Source organism: Periplaneta americana, chromosome 14 (genome assembly GCF_040183065.1).
Source record: "Periplaneta americana isolate PAMFEO1 chromosome 14, P.americana_PAMFEO1_priV1, whole genome shotgun sequence".
Taxonomy (NCBI): Eukaryota; Metazoa; Arthropoda; class Insecta; order Blattodea; family Blattidae; genus Periplaneta; species Periplaneta americana.
The window spans coordinates 12,044,856-12,068,652 of NC_091130.1; the positions used below are offsets into that span (position 1 = coordinate 12,044,856).

The following is a 23,797-nucleotide window of genomic DNA, read 5'->3' on the forward strand; positions in this document are numbered from 1 at the left end:
ACGTCCCTTAACTTTTGGAACAGTCGTGGAAAAATGGTATGGGCCGGATGTCTCCTACGTGGGTACTAGACCCGATACAATCTGTAAGCTTGTCTACTGTTCCCATTGGCTCATCCATATTCGAAAATCAGGTCTGCTTATTCCGCTCTCGTGTACTCCTCCATTTCACTAGGACTGATCGACTGGACACTGCAACTTGTAGACATACACTGCTGTCTACAGACGTGCATATCAGGACCGACCATGTCCGTTACACATTACTCCAACTGTATTGCTTTAGTGTAGTTTTCTATCCCCAATCCTCAGACAGCGCACTGAATGGAATACTATAAGTAGACAACGTAAACAACGTCAGATGAATACAGTATGTGTAAGATATACAAATAAATACACATAATTAAGGTGTACAGAGGAATAAAATTATTTCATTTCCACAGAACTATTTTTGCTTGTAACTTTCGACTCGGTCATTTCGGGACCAGGGTTCCTTATCTCAAATTGATACATGTGCCCTTCGCCATCATTCCTGAAAGTTTGTATCACCACCTCGGAAACACCCTGCATAAGTAAGGTATATACTTGGGGCATGGGAGTCCACACCTGTGGAGTAACGGTCAGCGCGCTTGGCTGCGAAACCAGGTGGCCCGAGTTCGAATCCCAGTAGGGGCAAGTTACCTGGTTGAGGTTTTTTTCCGGTTTTCCCTAAACCCAATACGAGCAAATGCTGGGTAACTTTCGGTGCTGGACTCATTTCACGGCCATTATCACCTTCATTTCATTAAGACGCTAAATAACCTAGATGTTGATACAGCGTCGTAAAATAACCCAATAAAATAAAAAATAAATTGGGGCGTGGTGAGCAGCATACAGCTGTTCAAGTGATCAGATCCAATTTGCACTATTCCATACTATAAATTCTAGCAATTTCGAAGGTATTTTAGGAATGTTTTCTAGTGGCGCATACATATTGAACCTTTACCCAATTCATTTTTTTTATGTTGGCCTGAGCGGATTTTAGAATTATTTGATTTGATTGCTGTGCTTTGGAGAATAGTTTATTACTACGATGAAGGTAAGTAACGGGAATAACGACTGATTTGCGTTTCGCTATGAATTATGTGGGTTAAATGAGGGGATAGCTAAGAGACATGAGGCTGGGATATGTGACAAGGTTAGTGGGTTAGTTGAGGGATATTTAAGTGACGTGAGGCCGACGAATGTGAAAAGATATCAATGATTTAAGTACGTTTTTTCTCTCGTGTGTAGTGAGGGGAGATACCTGGTGTGTTTCGTTGGTTATAACGCCATCTTGTGATGTCATAGTCATGTGACACATCAACATCACTCGTTCCCAAAGAGAACCGGTGGGTTCCACTGTATAGTTACCGAACTGCTGCTTAAATATATTTAATTATTAATTGTGTCTGCAAATAATCAACCGGCAGTTGATGTAATGAGATATGAATAGAGGCGAATAATATTGTTCATTCTAGTGCTGTTCATTTTATTTTGTTTTTGTTCATTTTTGTGAGCGTAGTTTTCTTTTTTCTTGTATACCTACAGATTTTTCACTAATATAAGGACATACAGTAACAACACAATAAGTATTACAGTGAGATAAATGTGAGATTCAATGTCACTTTGAAAATAAGCTTGTGATGATGGGTTCATTACGTAGTTACCCTACACGCAATTTCTGCATACGTGGCAACTCTTATCATAAAGTCAACTTTGGTATTAGGTGATCAGCTCAATGAAAAAAAGATAGGGACTTAGTTCACGTAATAAATTAAAGGTGTTCGCTCTTCTTATTTTTCTATAATTATGTGGATTTCACTTCATTTAATCTTTAGAGTTATTTTCAACTTCATTTTGTTTTCCTCTTTTTTCACACTCTTTCTCCTTTCCTCCTCTTCTTCTTCTTCTTATCATTTTTCTCTCTTTCTGATCGCTTTTCTTCTTTCTTTCTCTGCCTTCTTATTTTTTTCATCACTGTTTCTTCACTCTTAATCTTTTCTTTCTTCCGCTCTTCTTATTGGTTTTGTCTCCTTTCTTCCTCATCCATTTATCTTTCATCTGTTATTTCTTCTACTTCATTTCATTTTCCACATAATCTTCATTGTTTCCTTCTCTTCATCTCCTCTTTCGGATCCCTTATTCCTTCTAGTTCTTCACTTTCCCTTCTTATACGTCCTTCCTTCATTCTTCCGTCCCCTTTCTCCTCTTGATGTATCCCCCAAGAAAATAATTGTAAGGGATAGGAGATTAGGTGGCCTGGCTGGCCAGATATTGTTACTAATACTCTTCTCCAACCAGGAGATCAACCGTGAAAGGAATGAGCTTACTATTGCCTCATCTATTGGAACGAAGTAGATAGATAATATTACCGTTATAACGCCAGTTTAAAAACCATGCGCTCTCCTGCATAAGTTATTTCCTGTATGAAGAGATTGAAAGATCAGGAGATTAACTGTGATCTAATTTTGTAACTAGGATAGTATCAATATGTCTGTATATATATTATGTTCCAGAAGTATGAGGCCGAAGTAAATCTCCATTCCTTTCGAAAATAGTTAGCGGTGTGGTACAGCGTAACATAAACTCAGGTTTCCGGGCATAAGCTAATCGGCTAATGATAGTATATTGTAACTTACTTACAGACTTACTTACTTACTGGCTTTTAAGGAACCCGGATGTTCATTGCCGCCCTCACATAAGCCCGCCATTGGTCCCTATCCTGAGCAAGATTAATCCATTCTCTATCATCATATTCCACCTCTCTCAAATCCATTTTAATATTATTTTCCCATCTACGTCTCGGCCTCTCCAAAGGTATTTTTCCCTCCGGCCTCCCAACTAACACTCTATATGCATTTCTGGATTCGCCCATACGTGCTACATGCTCTGCCCATCTCAAACGTTTGGATTTAATGTTTCTAATTACTGTTCTCCAACCAGGAGATCAACCGTGAAAGGAATGTGCTTACTATTGCCTCATCTGTTGGAGCGAAGTAGATAGATAATATTACCGTTATAACGCCAGTTAGAAACCATACGCTCTCCTGCATATGTTATTTCCTGTATGAAGAGATTAAGGGCCGTATTCATAGACATTTTTAGCGTGGGCTTTCGGTGGATTATCAGCGTTTTTCGTATTCATAAACCAGTGTTAGCGATAGGATATGATTTGAATTCTGTACTAGTAACCAGTGGATAGCCGGGGCTAGCTTAGTACGCTCGTAGCGCGTGCTGCGAAATGTCTATGAATACCACCCTAAAAGATCAGGAGACTAACTGTGGTCTAATTTTGTAACTGGGGTAGTATCAATATGTCTGTATCAATGTTATGGTTTGTGCTGTGAGAGCTAGCCAATAGAGATAAGAGTATCCACGTGTGTGACCTTATGACATCTTATGACATCAACATTCATTCACAGCATTACCCCCCTTCGTCTCATCCGGCGGAGACTTTCTCGTGGTTTGAGCACAGTACTGGATATGAATCCTATAGATTCAAAATCCCCTATATCCACTTTCACAAATTGAAGGATTTTGACAGTAATTGGTTCCAAATAGAGGGAATTTTCAACCCAACAGCGACTTTTAATAAATCTTTTGCTTTAAATTGAGTGACTTTTGGAATTCAAACTATATAAATAGTTAGAATTCATTCTTAGCATAATTCAATTGTGAACAAAATGGTCTTCAGGGGATTTATAATCTAGAGGATTCAATTCTCTCCCGAAGTCCCTTTCCAATTCTAGTAAGAACCTATCTGCGATATGAGCAGGTCTTGAACCCTGCTGAAACCAGGCAGAGTGTTACCAGTGATGTCTATTTACATCAATTTTTATTACCAGGATTCATTCCGCAAATTGATAGAAAGAAAAACAATCATTAAATAATCTAAAGGGTATAAAAACATTCACGAATATTACTTGATCTGAAAAAAAAGGCAGGCTGATGATATTGTAAATCTAAAACACTGAAGATTTTTAAGTGCTTATTTTACGATGTTTTATCAACTGCTATGGTTATCTAGCGTCTCAATGAGATGAATGTGATAATGCAAGCGAAATGAGTCCAGGGTCCAGCGCCGAAATTTGCCCAGCATTTGCTCGTAATGGGTTGAGGGAAAACCCTGGAACAAATCTCAGCCAGGTAACTTGCCCCAACCGGGATTTGAATCCGCGCCGGCTCTTTCCACGGTCAGATATGTTAATAGTTACTCCACAGTGGTGAACTGCACTCAAGTATATTGTAAATCAGCAAGATAATAATATTTAATAAAGCAGAGAATAGTATAAAATGAGTCCACACCTGTGGAGTAACGGTCAGCGCGTCTGACTGCGAAACCAGGTGGCCCGGGTTCGAATCCCGGTCGGGGCAAGTTACCTGGTTGAGGTTTTTTCCGGGGTTTTCCCTCAACCCAATACGAGCAAATGCTGGGTAACTTTCCGTGCTGGACCCCGGACTCATTTCACCTTCATATCATTCAGACGCTAAATAACCTAGATGTTGATACAGCGTCGTAAAATAACCTAATAAAATAAAAGTATAAAATGAAAATTGATGATATTGTAATCAGTGATATATTTATACATCTAGTAATTAATACGTAGTATAGTACGATACAAAGTTGGGAAGTGCTTTTTACAAAATCGAGAAAAAGTTTTAAAAACGAGCACAGCGAGTGTTTCAGTTTCCGAGATTTTGTAATGAACTTCACAAACGTGTAGTGTACAATATTTTTTGCACGATTATATTTTAAAAATTGCAAATACAGGTAGGACCGCTCGAATGTACATAATTTCAATTGTATGTGACTGGTAAACGGTTGAAGATAGAAACCTACAGTAACGTTCATATGAAAGGTAAACTCAACAAGTTTCGATATGCACATCACCATATCTCTACGTGAGCTCCAGCTGTCACTGTGACGATATCGAGGCGATGAACGATTTCTTGCCAAGCACGTTGGAGCATGTCTTCTGGAATGCTCTCAATAGCCTCTATGATGCGCTCCCGAAGATCACGAAGGTCTCTGACTGGGGTGGCGTACACTTTATCTTCGACGCAGCCCCAGAGAAAGAAATCGAACGGTGTTAAATCCGGAGATCTCGGGGGCCAAGTGATCGGTCCTCCCCTACCAATCCAGCGGCCAGGGAACACGCTGTCTGAAGTCGTACGAACGTCATTGAACCAGTGTGTAGGAGCGCCATCTTGCTGGAAAAGGATGTTAGGCTGCAGGTGTTCAATTTGTTGAAAGAAGAACTGCTCCAGCATGTCTAGATATGTGGTACCACACACAGTCTTCTCGGCGAAGAACAACGGTCCAATGACCTGCTGCTGTGACGAACCGCACCACACATTTAACTTGGGACTATCACGAACGTGTTCTTGCATAGCGTGAAGATTCTGCGATCCCCAGATCCGCACATTATCTCGGTTTACTTTACCTGACACATGGAACGTGGCTTCGTCCGAGAAGAAAATCTTGGACATAAAATCAGGATCAGCGCCGAGACGGTCTAGCATCGTATTGGCGAATTCCACTCTTTTGGGTTTGTCATCCGGCTCCAGACGTTGCATTAACTGCACTTTGTATGCGTACAGTTTCAGACGTTTGTGGACAATTCATTGCAATGTTGATTTTAGTACTTGAAGTTCCCGCGAAGCTCTTCTTAATGACTTCCGCGGGCTTCGCTCATACGCAGCTTGAACATTTGAAACCATTTCGTCGGATGTTCTACGACCACCACCATGCTTCTTCAACACCGATCCTGTAGCTAAAAATGTATCGTGCCACTTCTTAATGCTTTTAGCAGTTGGAGCGTCATGGTTAAACACTCGCCGATACTCCCTTTGAACTCTAAAAATTGATTTAAAATCCGCATACCACAGTCATATCAATTGATGCCCATATGGGCAAGTGCGCGCTTTAGAGCTCAGGAGAGCCTGAGCGCTTTACAGCGGGAAGGAAAGAGACAGACGAGTGAGGTAGTACTGTATATGCCGCTTGGTAGAGCTATATACATGGTTGGCCAGCACTGATTCAATGTATAAACGGAAGAGAACTTATTAAAACTATATCCATGTTAATTTTTAGATCTGTCTGAGAAGTATAAATGCATTATAAGAATTTAAGTTTCAATTTTAATTCTCATTTTTCACGAGTTTCCTTTTTATTCAAAAACAGTATTTTCTTAAGTTTTTACAGAAAGTTGAAATTTTCAGATATGTTTATTTAGTAGCCTTACAGGTACTGAAACAATGTTTTCGTAAATCTAATATATCGTAAATATGTATTACTGAAGAAACGTATTGAAAATTTTTAAAATATTCGCATGGAAATTGTTGGTAAGGAAATGAATTAACAAAGCAACTACTGTTACATCATAAGCAAAAGATACGTGCCCATGCGTTGTAAAAACGTCAGCTCTATAGCTTCAGCAGATTTCGAGAAAATAATTTAATATTCTGATGATAGGAAGTTGCGCACCAATATCACCTTAAAAGCATAATGAGATAAGAGTTTTGTTACGTAATATTAGTTACACTTAAAACAGATACAGCACCTAGGTAACTTTGCTTTGTACTGTAATATTGTTTTGATTAGTTTATTGATTACTTTTATAAGGCTAAAGATACCATCAATATAAATTCCAACTTATCATGTCATAGCCTACTTAATCTCTTTCTTTGGGCTATCACTTTCTTTATGAATGATGCTTCATTCACTTTATATAATACAGTTTTACTACTATGAAATTTATGTGAATATTCCTTCTTAACTCTTTATTACATTATTAACTGCAATATTAAGAAACTGGTGTTAGTACTTTGTTTTACGGATAATGTAGATAATATCAAACAGCAAATAGCCATATAAAATAACACCATAAAATTTCCCGTTCCGTTTGAAGTTTGTGCACCACTGGTTTCTTAATCCAACAGGCTGCTTATTCATATGCACAACCCTTCCTCTTTCTATACTTAGCGCTTGATGCCCGCACACGTCGTCAAGATCAGAAAAATGCGCTTGCTTTGACATCACTGACATACCACAACACGATTTGCGCTTTCATCTGCGGTGTCGTCATTTTGACAATCGATACAATCTACATCTGCGCACCATCTACCGACAGGATTCGAAACTTGTTGAGTTTTCCTTTCATATAAACGTTACGGTAAGGTTCTATCTTCAACCGTTCACCAGTCACATGCAATTCAAAGTAGGTATACATTCGAGCGGTCCACTCTGTACAATATTTTTTTAATTGAAAATTTAGAGCAATATTATTCCAAAGCCTTCGCAAAACTGCACTGTAATGGTAACTAAGTAACAATACTGTAAGTGTATTGTAATGAGTCTATTTCAGTATAGTTTTGTGTTATGAAGAAGTTTCTGTGTAGGAATTCAAACTTTCAATGCTTAACAGCGATAGCTGTAAATACTGCTAAAAATGCGATCGTGCAAAAAAGTTTTTGGATCCTGCTCTCTCGGTGATTTATTAAGGAATACGCATCATCATAACATTAGTTCCATTATAGCTGCAGCATTAAGAGATAATGAGTTCAAGGTTTTCGAAGAAGTGCACGGCCTTGCAAAAAATGCAAGCCACAGAAGAATCGATATAATTGCCTTTAAAGTCAAAAGCAAAGGTTATATTATTGACCTTACCATAAGGTTTGAAAACCATCAATCCCAGCCTTTAGAAGTCCATCAAGAAAAGCAGAGCGTTTATACAATTTCATTTCATATTATAAAGAAAAACACGAACTCGACGATATAGAGGAAGGAGCCTACTAATTGGCGCTAGAGGGACAATTCTAGGGATCCTAGCAAAATTTTGGAAATCTCTTTCCCTTCCAACATCTATTTTAAAAGAAATAACTATTGCCACTATCAGAGGTTCCTTAGAAATTAAAAAAAATTGCTATTATTTACTTTAATTATTTATTAAACTTTTCAGGATTTTTACTATCAGAGGTTTCTTAGAAATTTAAAAAGAACATTGCTATTATTTACTTTATTATTTATTAAACTTTTCAGGATTTTTACTATTGTAAACTTCTTCTTCTGCCTGACAAATGTTAGGCCACAAGACCTGTTACGGTCTCACATAAAACTTTCACGCCATCTCTTAGCAGGACGACCCACAGATCTTTGGCCATGTGGTACATAATCATAAATTGCCTTTGGGAGTCTACTATTACTCATTATTTCCAAATGATGTTTCCAGTTAGACTGATATTGAACAATGTAATCTAAAACTGGATAAGTTTTTAGTTCCTTTAAAATTTCACAATTTCTTTTCAGATCCCATTTAGTATAGCCCACTGTTCTCGGATGAATCGGATTTCAGAAGCCGTTATTCTGCTTTTATCTGCTTTCCTCAGTGTCCTTGCTTCGCTGCCATAGCTGAGCATCGGTCGTGTCAATGTGTTGTAGAGACGTATGCGGGTGTGTTTCTGTTGTAAACTTTAACCCTTAAATTCGCAAAGCTTCATTTCTCACACTAGTTTATTAAACCGTGTCGGACCGTAAAGAAAACAACTATCGCAATGACCATATTCTGTATCTTGTACAATATTATTATAGTATTGTGAAATTTTAATTTTCCTACCAATTTTTTTTCTATTCTATTAAAATTATAGTATCCTATTGGATACTTTGTGAATTTAAGGGTTAATTGTCTTTAACTGAACATTGCATTTAATGCATTATATACATTTATTATTATCTGGTATGCTCTGTGTACTGGCAACCTTAAAATTTGAGGAAGCAAAAAATAAAATACATTATCATCATGATCACCATTATCACCAACATTAACAAACTATTATGGAGTAGGCCTTTGTGAACCATTCCGACATGTAATCCAAAATATTCATCAGATGATTTTCTTGATATTTATGAATGTCTTTTGAATAATACGAGTTGTTGAAAAAAAGCAGCAATATTGTTCATAATATTCTGTAGAAATTGAATTGTTGCAAATGGCTTATAATTACATGAGATCATATGTTTTACCATATGAAGAAAAAAAGTGTAAGGCAGAAAATAGGAAAGATTGGAGAAAGCTGGGTTTGCTGTGAAAGATCTGCCCTTGGGCAGAACACGGAATTAATTAATTAATTATATGTTTAACCTTCGTGACATTCAATTCTTGACCTACGAAATTTGATAATATTTTGTCTAGGTGTAACAATCACTTTTTGCATCCCCAAATTTGACTAGAATCTTCGCTATTTGACTGTCAAAAATTAAATTAGGATTCCTTGCCCATTTTTTTGCAAATGTAAGTTAACTTATGCTTTTGGTGATGTTATGTATGATTATGAATTTCATGTGATTATTTTTATCGCGTTTTGTTACAAACAAAAATATGTCGATGTAAAATGACTTAAATGAAATGCATTTAAGATAGCAAATCACTGCGTGACGTAATAGCCTTCCTTATATTGCAAACAACTTCCCTGATACGCTGCCATTGTACTGGGAGCATTGAAACTCCTGACATCAATTTGTTGGTAAGTAAGATTTAAGTTGTATGAATTTTACGTCCATATTTCTCTAGATAAAGTTCTTAATATAAATTTATGAAAGAAGTCTAGCGTCTAACGTGTCACCTACTTGTAATACATCTGCGGTATCTGTAATGCATCTGTTACTAGAAGAAATTTGAAACATCACAAAACGTAAGAAGATTCGATAGAAAAGACAAGTGTAGCCAGGTTTGGGCGAGTAAATTATCTGTATGTATTTTGCGTGTAATTTACATTTAAAATACCTAATGTAGAAAACTGTTTTATACACGGAGTAATAAACTAACATTTTTTGATTTTGACAATCTGAACACCAATTATTTAATTCGTTTTAAGTCCTGATAAGAAAAATGTCTGTTGCAGCAGAAAAAAAATATATATATTTTTTTTTTGTGATTTTATACTGTAGTTTTTACATAGATTATAACATCTGTTCATACTTACTTTCATTCACTCTAACACTTAGAAAAATAGCGATGCTTTGCTCACTTTCAGTTTGTTTGTTGGAAAAACCCTATACCATCGTAACTAATTATTTTTTTTCGGGGACTTTATATATATTATGAAACACAACTAATAATAAATAAACCTAATATTTAGCAACTAATATCGCTTGTTAGATACATTTTGACAATTAAAATAAAATTAATTAAATAAAACAGTTATTTATTGATTTCCCGAAAGTTTTGTTTTTGTCAGTTGTGGAGTTTTAATAAAAAACGAATGCCCAAGGTTGCGAGTTCGAACCCGGGCCAGGTCGATAGTATTTAATTATGCTTAAATACGACAGGCTCATGTCAGTAGATTTTCTGGCATGTAAAAGAACTCCTGCGGGACAAAAATTCCGGCATACCGGCGACGCTGATATAACCTCGACAGTTGCGAGCGTCGTTAAATAAAACATAACATAACATTTATAATAATAATAAACGATTCTAGTGATAAAGGCCTTTTTATAGTACAACAGTCAAAGGTAAACATTATGATTTAAACATAATAACTCATTAAATATCATAATTTTCCTAATTTTATCTGGTAAATGACTAATCATCAAAGAGATGAGAAGCATGGCTGAATAGACTTTTTGTATGTCAGAACATTAATAAACTTATTTTTTCAATCTTCGCTTCCACTGGCATTACTATCTTTGTTGGTCGTAGGCCATGTCTACAGTTCTGTGTAGAAGCCTTTCAGTTCATCCGGTATGAATTGCAAAAATCTTCTTAAGGTCTCCATTTTTTAACATTAATTGGTATCTTCTAGTTATATACCAGGTTTGTTGGCAGTTCAAATGGTAAATTTTCATCACAAAGTGAACAAAGAAAGGCTAAAAATAAAAGTTGTTGGAGGTTTTACTCGTAATTTGCATGTATTACGTTAAACGACACAAGTCGTCATTTTTGCGTATTGCGTTTTAATCTTTGAGGATATCACGATCGGTACTTGTTTATATGAGGGGAGAGGATGGTATTTTTTTTAACTTTTTTTCCTATTTGGTATAAAATATTAATTTTTTGTATGTATACAACTCATAGCTGTAGCAACTCAACCAAATATAAATATTTTGAAAATAAATTATTTGGGGGCCCAGATTTGAAAAAAAATACCCAATGCAGGATTGTACTAAAACCGATATGTCTAAACCGTTTTTAAAGATAGATTCGAACAGTTTTTTGAAATGTATTTGCAAAAGCATGTTCTACAAACTGTCTGTAACAGAATTTTGATATTAGTCCCTACGTTTGTAAAATAAACAATTAAAATTTAATAACAACAATCTGATTTCCTTTCTTGCAAACAAACGGATGTATTTTTAAAATGAAATCAATCAACAAACTTCTGTTACAGAGAAAAGTATTCTAATAGCCTAAATAATGTGTTATAAATTTCATGCATGTATCTTTAATAGTTCAGAAATTATATCCATTTTTGTCTGGCAATGTAGCAAAAAAAATTAAGTTACCGGAAACCGATAAAAGGGGGCGTGTGATTTAAAAATCCATAACGCAGAAAGTTTAAAAATGACGCCTCAACATCCGATAAGGGCAGAAATACCCACAAAATATTATGCAATGCATTCCACACATATCAAAGAGTATTTTAAAGAAAAACATTTTTTTTTTTTTAAATTTAATTTACCGGAAACAACAATAAAAGAGGGCGAGTGATTTAAAAACCCATAACGCAGGAAGTTTGAAAATGGCGACTCAACATCCGATAAGGGCACAAATACCCACAAAATGTTATGCTATGCATTCCACACATTTCAAAGAGTATTTTAAAGAAAAAATTTTTTTTTTGAAAATTTAATTTACCGGAAACAACAATAAAAGTGGGCGAGTGATTTAAAAACCCATAACGCAGGAAGTTTGAAAATGGCGACTCAACATCCGATAAGGGCACAAATACCCAACAAATATTATGCAATGCATTTCACACATATCAAAGAGTATTTTAAAGAAAAAAAAAATATTGAAAATTTAATTTACCGGAAACAACAATAAAAGTGGGCGAGTGATTTAAAAATCCATAACGCAGGAAGTTTGAAAATGGCGACTCAACATCCGATAAGGGCACAAATACCCACAAAATGTTATGCTATGCATTCCACTCATCACAGGGTATTTTAAAGATTTTTTTTTTGAAAATTTACTCATTTTTCACCAAAAAATACCATCCTCTCCTCTTAATTTATAAATTTATTTAACATTGAGGGATCATCAATATCACCACAGTCATACCATTGTTATCATAAACGTTATCGAGGTGATTTTGCTTTGTTCATTTCCCTTTGTTATTGGTGGTTAAATCTATTCCGTTTAGTGAAATACTGTTTTTGATGATAATGATGATTGATTATGGTGGTGATAGTGATAATGAGGAGCTGGAACATTTTCACGAGCTAAGGAAGGTCGCCGAACGTTGCTCCATGTTCTCTCGCACTCCGTCCCAACGTCACAGCAATTGTCGCAGTTAAGCGGATTAGAGGGTTTGATGGATCCACTTGCAGTCAACTGATATTTGCGTCCTGCTGGGTTGACTGTCAACTGTTACGTAAGCGCTAGCAGTAACTTCGGTGTGCCACATTTAGAGCAAGTTTCTACACGGCGATAGTTCGGTGAATCTTCTCAGGTAATCGATTTTCTAATTCACTAATGACTTTTATTTATAATAATTTTATGCTTCACTTGGAATATTATTTTTTATGTTAGGTGAACACATGTTGTGTTTATCTCGAATAAAATTATGAGATAGATGACAAAGATGACGATGATGATGATGATGATGATGATGATGATGATGACTAATAATAATGACTACAAAGATTATAATCATATTTACGATATAATCATATCTTTGTTATACATTATGAAGATGGAGGCGGCAGCGACGATGATGACGTCGATATCGAAGATAATGTTAAATATTTATGGCAACTGTGACTTTTTTTGCTTATTTTACGACGCTTTATCAACTGTCATGGTTATCTAGCGTCTCAGTGAAATTAAGGTTATAATTCCCACGAAATGAGTCCAGAGTCCAGCACCGAAAGTTACCCAGCATTTGATCTTAATGAGTTGAGGGGAAAACTCTGGAAAAAACCTCAACCAGGTAACTTGCCCCGACCGGGAATCAAACCCGGGCCACCTGGTTTCGCGGCCAGACGCTCTAGCCGTTACTCCACAGGTGTGGACTATATTATATATAGCTATGTATATACATATTAATATAGCAATGATTGATGATAATTAATGGAACGATACTGGAATATTGGTAAGGGAAAAGGAAGTACCCAGCGAAAACCTACTACCACGCATAACCTTTGTCAACAAATTACACTTGCTAACACAGGGATTGCAACCTGCATTACTAACATGTAAATCAAAATTTTTGTTATCTCATAAAAGCTTCATAAATATAAATTTTTCAAACGAATAATTTTAATGTATTTTATACAATATATTATCATGTTGTGTGGTGCTATGTTTCTTAATAACTTCTTTACTGAACTACTTAAGAAAGGTTTGTCGGTTTAGAGCTCAGGTCAATCTGCAGAATTCATAGTTTTTTTTTTTTTTTCGAAAAATTCCTTTACTGTAAATCTCACGTTCATATGGGCTATTATTTACTAAGTGGTTAAGGATTAACTTTGTTGCTGCTTGCAGTCAAAATTTTGGCCTGGAATCCCACTTTTGACATGAATGTTTGTACATTGTGCAGTACTGGAAAACCATTGAAAAATCCTAAGATTAGCCTAATGTTGTATTGCATGTTTCCACGTATTCACATTTTTTTTTTATGTTCTAGTGATATTTAACTTATTTTATATTTTTGTTTTCATATTTTCCGATAATGGTATATCTATAATGTGATAAGTTGATAATCATAATTTTCCTTACTGTGTGTACTTAAAAGTATTGTATTCATTGTATGTTTTGTACTGCACTATTTTATTACTATTATTATTATTATTATTATTATTATTATTATTATTATTATGATTATTATTATTATTATCAATAATTGTCTTATTTTTTATACTTTGTATGTCTCATTTATTTTGACCTGCTGTTCACATTTTATTATGCTTTTTTCTTTCTTTCTGTATGTTATATATTATGTCTGATTTCTGTTTACTTGTTGTTTATATTTTATTGTTATTATTATCTTATTCAGTTTTGTGTGTAAAATTGTAGTTTGTAAATTTGTAGTGTTTTTTGTAAAGCAGTTTTACTCCTGGTTGTGTGTTAGAGAAGGCCGTGTGGCCTTAACTCTGCCAGGTTAAATAAATCATTATTATTATTATTATTATTATTATTATTATTATTATTATTATTATTATATTATTATTAATGCAAATATATTTTTGAGAATACAATCACATTTTTGTGTTAGAAACTAATAAATTTACTGAAAATTATAACATTAATTTTTTTCTTACAGATCGAACTAATCCGTTAATTACCCGCCATGCCGGTAATAGCTCCACCTGATTGGTTAGATAAGAAGTTCCTAGAGACAGCTCTGAAGACAGAAGTTGATAGCTTTGAAGTCAGCGCATTGGGTGCCGTTGGGGATGGCTACACTAGCAACCTCTTCAGGGTGGAAGTGGAGTTGAAGGAGGATAAGCGTCAGTCGGTGATAGTGAAGCGACTGGCCCAGTCTGGAGACGACAACAAGTTCATGTGGGAGTCGACCATGTTCGACAGGGAGACCCTCATGTACAGAGAGACGTTACCTAAGCTGGAAGCCATACTCGAAAGGGCATTTCCAGGTAAGTGTTTCAAACGTATTTTTTTTCATTAGATTTTCTTTAGTATAGTTAGAATAATCTGTAATTAATCTAACTGAATGTATTTTTTTTTATTTAATTTTGTGTTTAGTTGTAGTTTAGTCAACTGAAAACTTTGAACCTCATGACACCAATAAGATATAATTCATGAAGCAATTAAGTCTGGAGATAATGGGGTAGGGTAGCAGGTTCCTTTCCCTCTCCATTGCATACATCGCTGACTAGTAACACATTACACTAATTAGATTTAGATGCAATCCTATACAAAAAAAATTGTTCTTCTTCTGACACACATCGTCAAATGAGATGTACTCATATACAATATCAGCCAGAACTTCAATCAGAGGTGTTTGTGTTTAGTATAGAAAAAAAATTAAAGTCTCATAAGAAAAATAAAATGGAATTAAAAAGCTGATGTGTGTCGTGAATTCTATAGTTGGACAATTCGGAAAAACAAGACCAAATTATTAATAAGTTTAGGCCTATATGTGAACTTATGTATCGACAATGAAACTGTTACAAAAGCCTGAAAATTACACAATTCTTTATCATTACTCTTTCCTTGAAAACTTAAGACCCTTGTTATGCACTACGTAACATAGTTTAGTGTATATAGAGATTTGGCATGGAAACCAGTTATATGTAAATACCATTTTCCTTGTATGTTTCACAGGATAATTATATAAGGAAAATTAATGTTGACAGACTAAACCACGAACAACTATTTTATTTTCTTAATAACGTCAAAGGAATAAATAAGTAGACAGACAGACAGACGCACAGATAAATACATAAATAAATAAAGTGGATAAGTGAATAAATCAATAAATGAATAAGTAAATACAGACAGAAATAAATAAATAGAGAAATAGATAAAGAAAGAAATAAAGAAAGAGAGAAAGAAATGAATAAATAAATAAACAAATAAATAAATACATAAATAGATACATAGATAAAAGATAAATAAATAAATATATAAGGTGAATAAGTGTATAAGTGAATAAGTGAATAAATTAATAAATAAAGACAGAAATAAATAAATAAATAAATAAATAAATAAATAAATAAATAAATAAATAAATAAAGTGAATAAGTGAATAAATCAATAAATGAATAAATAAAGACAGAAATATAAATAAATAAATAAATAAATAAATAAATAAATAAATAAATAGAGAAAAAGAGAAATAAAGAAAGAGAGAAATATATAAATAGATAAAGAAAGAAAGAAAAATACATAAATAAATAAATAGTTAAATAAATAAATAAATAAATAGAGAAGAAGAGAAATGAAGAAAGAGAGAAATATATAAATAGATAAAGAAAGAAAGAAAAATACATAAATAAATAAATAGTTAAGTAAATAAATAAATAAATAAATAGAGAAAAAGAGAAATAAATAAAGAGAGAAATATATAAATAGATAAAGAAAGAAAGAAAAATACATAAATAAATAAATAGTTAAATAAATAAATAAATAAATAAATAAATAAATAGAGAAAAAGAGATATAAGAGTCATTCCATCTCAAATCAACAAATTTTGCCGAAAACCTGTGGCGGTCAAATTCCAAATTTGAGTGAAACTTAGTCTGAACAATTATTGAAGTATCATAGGAAGGGAAACACAGTATTTTGTTCTATGGGACAGTAGTTTTCGAGAAATGTACAATTGAGTATGCTGGGGTGTACAGACTCTTGACACTCTGTCTGAAAGGAAAAAAATTAATTACAGACGAACTACTGCAGAGAAATTCACGAAATTTCTTCCAGTTATAGTGGTGTTGTATTGCCTCATTCTGAGTTGTGAGACATCTTGATCTACTGTTCGACCTTGGCTGAAATTAAAACAAAATATATTTTTTCAAGTATTTTTGTTTAATTTATTGTGTGAAAGGGCACATGGAAAACATTATGAAATTTTTACAGGAGATTATTCATTATCTGTACTATCAATACAAAAAAAACTGGCTTGTATTTTCCATTCTTGGAAGAGATACAATATTTCTATCATTGACATGCATAATTGACAATGAATTTTACTGACTCTGATCTATGACATTTTTATTGCATATTCAGGCCTACTTACTCATTATACTTCATGCCTACTTTATTACAGATATATCAACAAATTTACATGACACTGAAACTCTGGAAACTCTCAAATGTCTGTCATCTAATGGTACATATGAGTGGTTTTCTCTTGTACCAGGAATTCGTACAGAGTTATTAAATCGTTCCATCAGTTCCACTTCCGTGAGACGAATGCCTTCTTTACTGACATAAAAATATTTCACTCCAGCAATATGTTCATTTGCAAATTTGTATAGATCTCTGGCCGACAAAATTTGACCCATATATGGACGCTGCAAGCTGGCTTTTGTTGCTAGTCTTTTCGTTGTCCCACCAATAGCGTCACAAGGGTTTTTCCCATGGCTTGTGGCAAAAAAAATGCCATTCTGCATCTATTCCAAAATCATTTTCATGATGAACTAAATTAACAAAATTCTTCCTGTTTTTATACTGAGATGCGGCTCCGTCACTAAGTAAAAAATTTTCTTCATATTGTCATCTAATGTTTTGAGGTGTTGAATTAACACTTTCTGGAAGTGGTAAAAAGTACTGGTTACATGCATCAAACAGTCACTTATTATACATAGAGAAACGGGCTTGGGAACAGTTGGTGTTTCATCCTGGTGCATATAAATAACTACCGGGTGGAGTGTCGCCTGGTCATTTGTCCAGTGATAGCCTTGAACCACATCTTGAACTATGAATGTATAATTTTCGGAAAAATCAACCAGTACTACACATTCGTGTTTCTTTAGTGTTTCTTTGCACTGCTTCAAATATTGGACCTGATTATGAGCAATGAAGCTATGAGGACGATAAATTACCCATATCTTATCAATGAGCTCTTCAACGAATTCTTCGAATGGTGTAACAAGTGTTTTCAATGTAGATCGGTCTACTGTCACCCACTGTTTATATTCAACGTCCTGCATGCTTTCCTCACTTTCCAGCAAGAATTCACGTGCTTTTCCAGGGCCAGGACATTTTTCACATCCTGATAAGGAACAGGGTTCATTTTGTGTAGAACATACCATCATTTGAAGGAGACTTTTTTTCATCCATTCCATGAACTGTCAGTATGTGTTTTAAACTTTGCACCATGAGTCTTACATTTTGGTGTATTGCACACACGCACACTGTATGTGTTCCTTTTGCACCTGCCAGTATGCAGTGTTTTGGACGCAACTCGGAAAATTTGGAAAACCCAATAGAAAGTGAGGGGTTTTTCTCGCAGAATAATATGTACAATTCTTTCAAGTTACACAATATTAAACGCTTTTGCACCTGCTCTCGTACAATAGAATCTGCTGTAGTCATTTTTACAGACACAAAGTCTTTTTTCCGGAACATACGCGACTATAATCATCATCTTCATAAAATTCAACTACTGCTGTCTTAACGTTCTCAGGCACGGGATGGCCAGTCTTCTTTGTGATATCAAAGAACAAACCACGTGATCTCGCCTTTCTTACAATATACTCTGATACTCCAAATTCCTCAGCTACTTTCTTTAATGACCAGCTTCGTGGCGCAACTGAAACTAGTCGCATTTTCTCTTGAACTGTCAATGCCGTTTGTAAGGAACTTTTAACACAGTCAAGAAGGTCCTTATAGTCCCTACCAAGAGCAACCAAATCGTTTTCTGAATTGTTTGAACTCGAATCTAATGTAATCTGAAGAGCTTTTTCCAGTCTACCTTTGATAGCTGATGAAGCTTGTGCTAACTTTCTCTTCCCTAGCGCATGTTTTTGTTCACTGCTGAGTCTCTTCTGCTTTAAGGGTGATATTCCTACTTGTGAAAATGATACATTTATTGACTCTCGCTCTTCGTCTGGCGGTACTGAGAATGGCTGATCGTCCATTGATTCATCAGAATCATCACTACTATTTTGTAATCTTGTATAGCAATTTGTACATACACACTGTCCAGGTATAAGAGAGAATTTTTTCTTTCTGTTGACGAGGTCTTCTGTTATCTGTCGTAAACCCTTCTTAATAACGGCCTTATGTCTTCTATATGGATCACAACATTTACGTCCAAAGAGATGTATATATTTGTCGCTGCAGTATATCTTCAGATGATGATAACAAACAGTCTCTATGTTCTTCGGTTTCCTCAGTCTGCACCACAATAATTGTCTGTCTTGATCAGGCAAGGTTTTCACGTCCAACAAGGCAATAGATTGGGTATATGTTAGTTTGTGACAACTATCACCTGTCAGTTGTCCTACAGAACAAGAATCCATTTCCTTGGACATTTTCCTACTTCTAGAGTCACCCGTGAAATACACTGAAATAGAAATGTCTTAACGTCAAACTACTGTAAAATATGCACTTTTTAAATAACGGGGCACAGTTTTAATTCACTTACCTATAACCCAACAGTTCTTAGTCTGGTAACTTGTCTTGTTGCTAATTCTGGTGTGATGTCAGCCCCGGCTGTGACGAGCTCGAACCAAGGTAACACACAGCTACCACAATTAATGATAGATTTACTGATGATACCACTTAATTATGAAAGTGAACGTTACTGTACACAGGTATGACAAATACTGTAGTTTGCGTATCCCGAGACTGACAGTGGAGTGCCGCGTCACCTCCAAGACATGCCTAGTCTTGCTCCGCGCAGGTTTGAACATGCATGTATGTACACACGTGTCTACACGGAAGGGAGGCGAAATACAAGTTCAAAATTTCACCATGCATACAGAATGTTTTAATGTCTTTACGACTAATATTTCGTTATTATTTCACCTTGCCTTTATCTTCTATACAACATAAAAGTATTGACCCATTTTTTGTATATTTTGTTTTATTTACATTATAATATAAACTTTTTTTCCATTGTTGTATCACTAAATAGTAGAAAATGTTCTTGAATATATTGTCACTAACTTTGACAGAGAAATTTCGAGTCGTTTGTAAGTTATGGATTTTTTTCCGAATAGGCGCACACCAATATCGAGAGCTGAAGTACTGTACACACACGTGCATATCAAAGAAATGAGTAGGATTTCGCACAAAATACTTTGCCTGTACTCATAGTCAATATCAATCAATAACTGGAACAATTTTCACCAGTATCCGAAAAAGTTGCGCCACAGCCAATTTGTTGATTTGATATGGAATGACTGATAAAGAAAGAGAGAAGTATATAAATAGATAAAGAAAGAAAGAAAAATACATAAATAAATAAATAAACAAATAAATAAATACATAAATTGATACACAGATACATAGATAAAAGATAAATAAATAAATAAATAAATAAAGTGAATAAGTGTATAAGTGAGCAAGTGAATAAATCAATAAATAAATGAATTAATAAATAAAGACAGAAATAAGTAAGTAAATAAATAAATAGAGAAAGAGAGAAAAATACGTAAATAAATAAATAAATAGATAAAGAAAGAAATAAAGAAAAATACGTAAATAAATAAATAAATAAATAAATAAATAAAGGAAGAAAGAAAAATGAATGAATGAATGAATGAATGAATGAATGAATGAATGAATGAATGAATGAATGAATGAATGAAGAAAGAAATGAATAAATAAATAAATAAATAAATAAGTAAATACATAAGTAAATAAATAAATAAAAAAAATATGATGGATATTATAAAGTCTTGTAAGCTACGAAAGCTCTTTGCTGCTGAGTTTACAATATAATACCACAGCACCCTATCTTGACAATCAATTTTATAGTTATCATAAATGTCTAAAAGTGTTCTTTTTTAAACTGATCGAGATACTATTATTTACATATTTATTTAACATTGTACATTTGTTTTTTAATAAAATGTTGTCGAGAAAACGCACGGTTAGCTAAAATAAATGATTACCATGTTGCAAGTTGGTCTGTTCCAGGCCTGGTTTTACAAGTTTTGGTTCCCCCTGTCATGGCTTGCGTTTCTCTTCCTGTAACAACTTCAGAGTTATCGTTCCACAGGTGAGACGCATCCGATAGGACCACAACACATCTACTCCAGCTCGGGCGTGCTCGTCATGGACGATCTGGCCGCATCTGGGTTCGAAATGAAGAATAGGATTGAAGGGTTGGACCTGGAGCATTCCTTGTTGGTGGTGCGCGCTTTGGCCAAGTTCCACGCAGCGTCCATAATCCTGCACCAAGAGGATCCCGAGGCCCTCAAGATGTACGACAGAAGCTTGTTTAGCGAGGTCGTCATGCAGGACAACATGCGGGCCTACTTCACAGGTACAATTCAGCCCTTAAATACCCTCAACATCAGATACGATACTTAAAAACTAAACCGAAAGTTCCTTTATCGCCATATGGATTATACAATACGCAATATACAGTGTGTATAAAAATTAGACTGACAAATGAATTGTTGTAGTAGCAATAGAGTAAACAAATATGTATGTATGTATGTGTGTGTGCATGTGTACATTAACTGTGAATTGAAGCGTCGGCTGGAACAGCGTTATAAGTTACATTTGATAACATTTACATGAGCTGCAAAAATGTGTACACGTACAACGGTGTTCTTATAGGGTAGCAAACTTTTGAGTGGACAAATTTCACGTACTGCATTGATGGACAGTTGCAAGCCAAAGAGTATAGCAAGGTAACATGACATACAACATTATTACACGGAAACACGCCGAATGAAAATTTTGTAACCTACAACGTTGTTCCAGCCGACGCTTCAATTGTCGTATGCAGTATTACATGATCTAATACAACAGATATTTAGGCCTACATAATTTTACATCAATAACAATAATATAAATAGGTACGAGAATAATATAGCAACAAGAACAATAAAAATAAGATACGTAAAGAAAACTACTGTTTCAAGCAAACCTGAATATCTGAAGTACACCTAATCTGTCAACCTAATTAAGTACATGTCAACTTAACTATATACGTGTGAACTTATAATTATACATATTAACTTAATGAATTACACTTAAACTTAATTAATTACATCTCAACTTAATTAATTACACTTTTACTTAATTACATATAAGCATAATTATACACCAACTTAATTACATATAAGCATAATTATACACCAACTTAATTTAACATAAATTCAGTTAATTACCCACACTTAATTAATTGCACATGTACTTATATATAAACTTAATTGCGCTTCAACTAAATTAAATTGCCCATAAACTTAATTACTCATCAACTTAATAAATTGCACATGAATTTAACCCTTAAATAGGCAAAACTTCATTTCTCACATTAGTTTAGGTTCTTAGGAAAATATTTGGGGCTAAGAGGGATGAAGTTACAGGAGAATGGAGAAAGTTACACAACGCAGAACTGCACGCAGTGTATTCTTCACCTGACATAATTAGGAACATTAAATCCAGACGTTTGAGGTGGGCAGGGCATGTAGCACGTATGGACGAATCCAGAAATGCATATTGAGTATTAATTGGGAGGCCGGAGGGAAAAGAGCTTTGGGGAGACCGAGACATGGATGGAAGGATAATATTAAAATGGATTTGAGGGAGGTGGGATATGATGATATAAATTGGATTAATCTTGCACAGGATAAGTAAAGTTGGCGGGTTTATGTGAGGGCGGCAATGAACCTTCGGGTTCCTTAAAAGCCATTTGTAAGTAAGTAAGTTGTAAGTTTATTAAACCGTGTCGGACTGTAAAGAAAACAACTATCGCAATGTCCATATTTTATATGTCGTACGATATTATAGTATTGTGAAATTTTAATTTTCCTACCAATTTTTTTCTATTGTTCTATTAAAATTATATCATATAGCCTATTAACTTGTTGTAATCTATAGGATACATTGCGAATTTAAGGGTTAAGTGCGTATCACCTTAATTAATTATACATCAACTTAATTACGCAGCTTATTTATAAATCTGATTGATTAATTAAGTACAAACTTAGTTACTTTTGTATCAACTTAATGAGCTAATTTAGATATTACTTTAAATTACTTCTAAAATTCCGTAAGAGAGGACAGCCCTCAAAAGTTACTGCGGACACCTCATTCCAATTTCTGTAGTTCTATTTAGGAATGAAAAGTAACGAGCATATACTTTCTTTTGTCTAGTTTCCATTTTAATTTTGATATCATCTGTACTATAATAAGGTGCCTTTTCTATTCGTCATGACTGATGATATATGTATACAGTATATCTACCCAGTCCTGCGAATTATCTTCTTGAAATTTAAAATTAGATCAGTGTGTGTATCGAATATAGAGTCCAGGATTTAGAAGCCACTTCCTGAAGAAACAGGCACATTAATTACATTAATTATTTTTTAATTTATTACTATTGAAATATTTTAATGTTCAATATTGCTTATGTTTCTAAATACAGCTTTATTGTATGCTGATTAGGTGTTTTGATTTATTTTGAAAATCATATCACGACACCCCTGAGTTCTTTACACCACTCCCCAGTGGATCGTAACCCACACTTTGGGAATCAATGTACTAGCTATAATAAATGTTTCAAGGATTACAGATGTCAAGGACCGGTATAGTTTCAACATAGCGTTTCTTGCATATTTGCAGGCATGACCTGCCTTCTGGCGGACGAAGTGGAAACCTGGCCGGAGTTTGGAGAGAAGTACGCTAAGAAGCTACGTGCCATGGCGCCCAAGATGGTGGAGCTTTGCGAGTTCGGCGCTCGGCGCGAGGAGGGACGCTTCAACGTCCTAACTCACGACGATCTGTGGGTCAACAATCTGCTGTTCCGCGGGCTGAAGGAGGTGCGATTCATAGACTTTCAGTTGCCGCACTTCGCTTCAGCCGGCAACGACTTGCAGGTATTCTTCGGCACCAGTCTCACGGACGAAGTGAGGCAAAATCATCTGGATACGTTGTTCAAGGTGAGTTCCATTTTAACGAGGTGATAATTACAA

General features: G+C 34.7%; 1 protein-coding gene across 4 annotated transcripts in view; it reads left to right on the forward strand.

The window, feature by feature from the left end:
* The window catches only part of LOC138713154 (uncharacterized), a 40,300-nt gene that overhangs the window by 1,576 nt on the left and 14,927 nt on the right, over positions 1-23,797 (forward strand). For 2 of the 4 annotated variants that reach the window (XM_069844988.1, XM_069844985.1), the window contains exons 1-4: positions 12,544-12,684; positions 14,497-14,827; positions 20,869-21,135; positions 23,448-23,764. In XM_069844988.1, the coding sequence (XP_069701089.1) occupies positions 14,524-14,827; positions 20,869-21,135; positions 23,448-23,764 (888 nt within the window). In that variant the 5' untranslated portion in view covers positions 12,544-12,684; positions 14,497-14,523. Of the gene's footprint in view, positions 1-9,464; positions 9,538-12,543; positions 12,685-14,496; positions 14,828-20,868; positions 21,136-23,447; positions 23,765-23,797 lie in introns of those variants that run through there. The other 2 variants (XM_069844986.1, XM_069844987.1) reach the window with 2 other exon arrangements.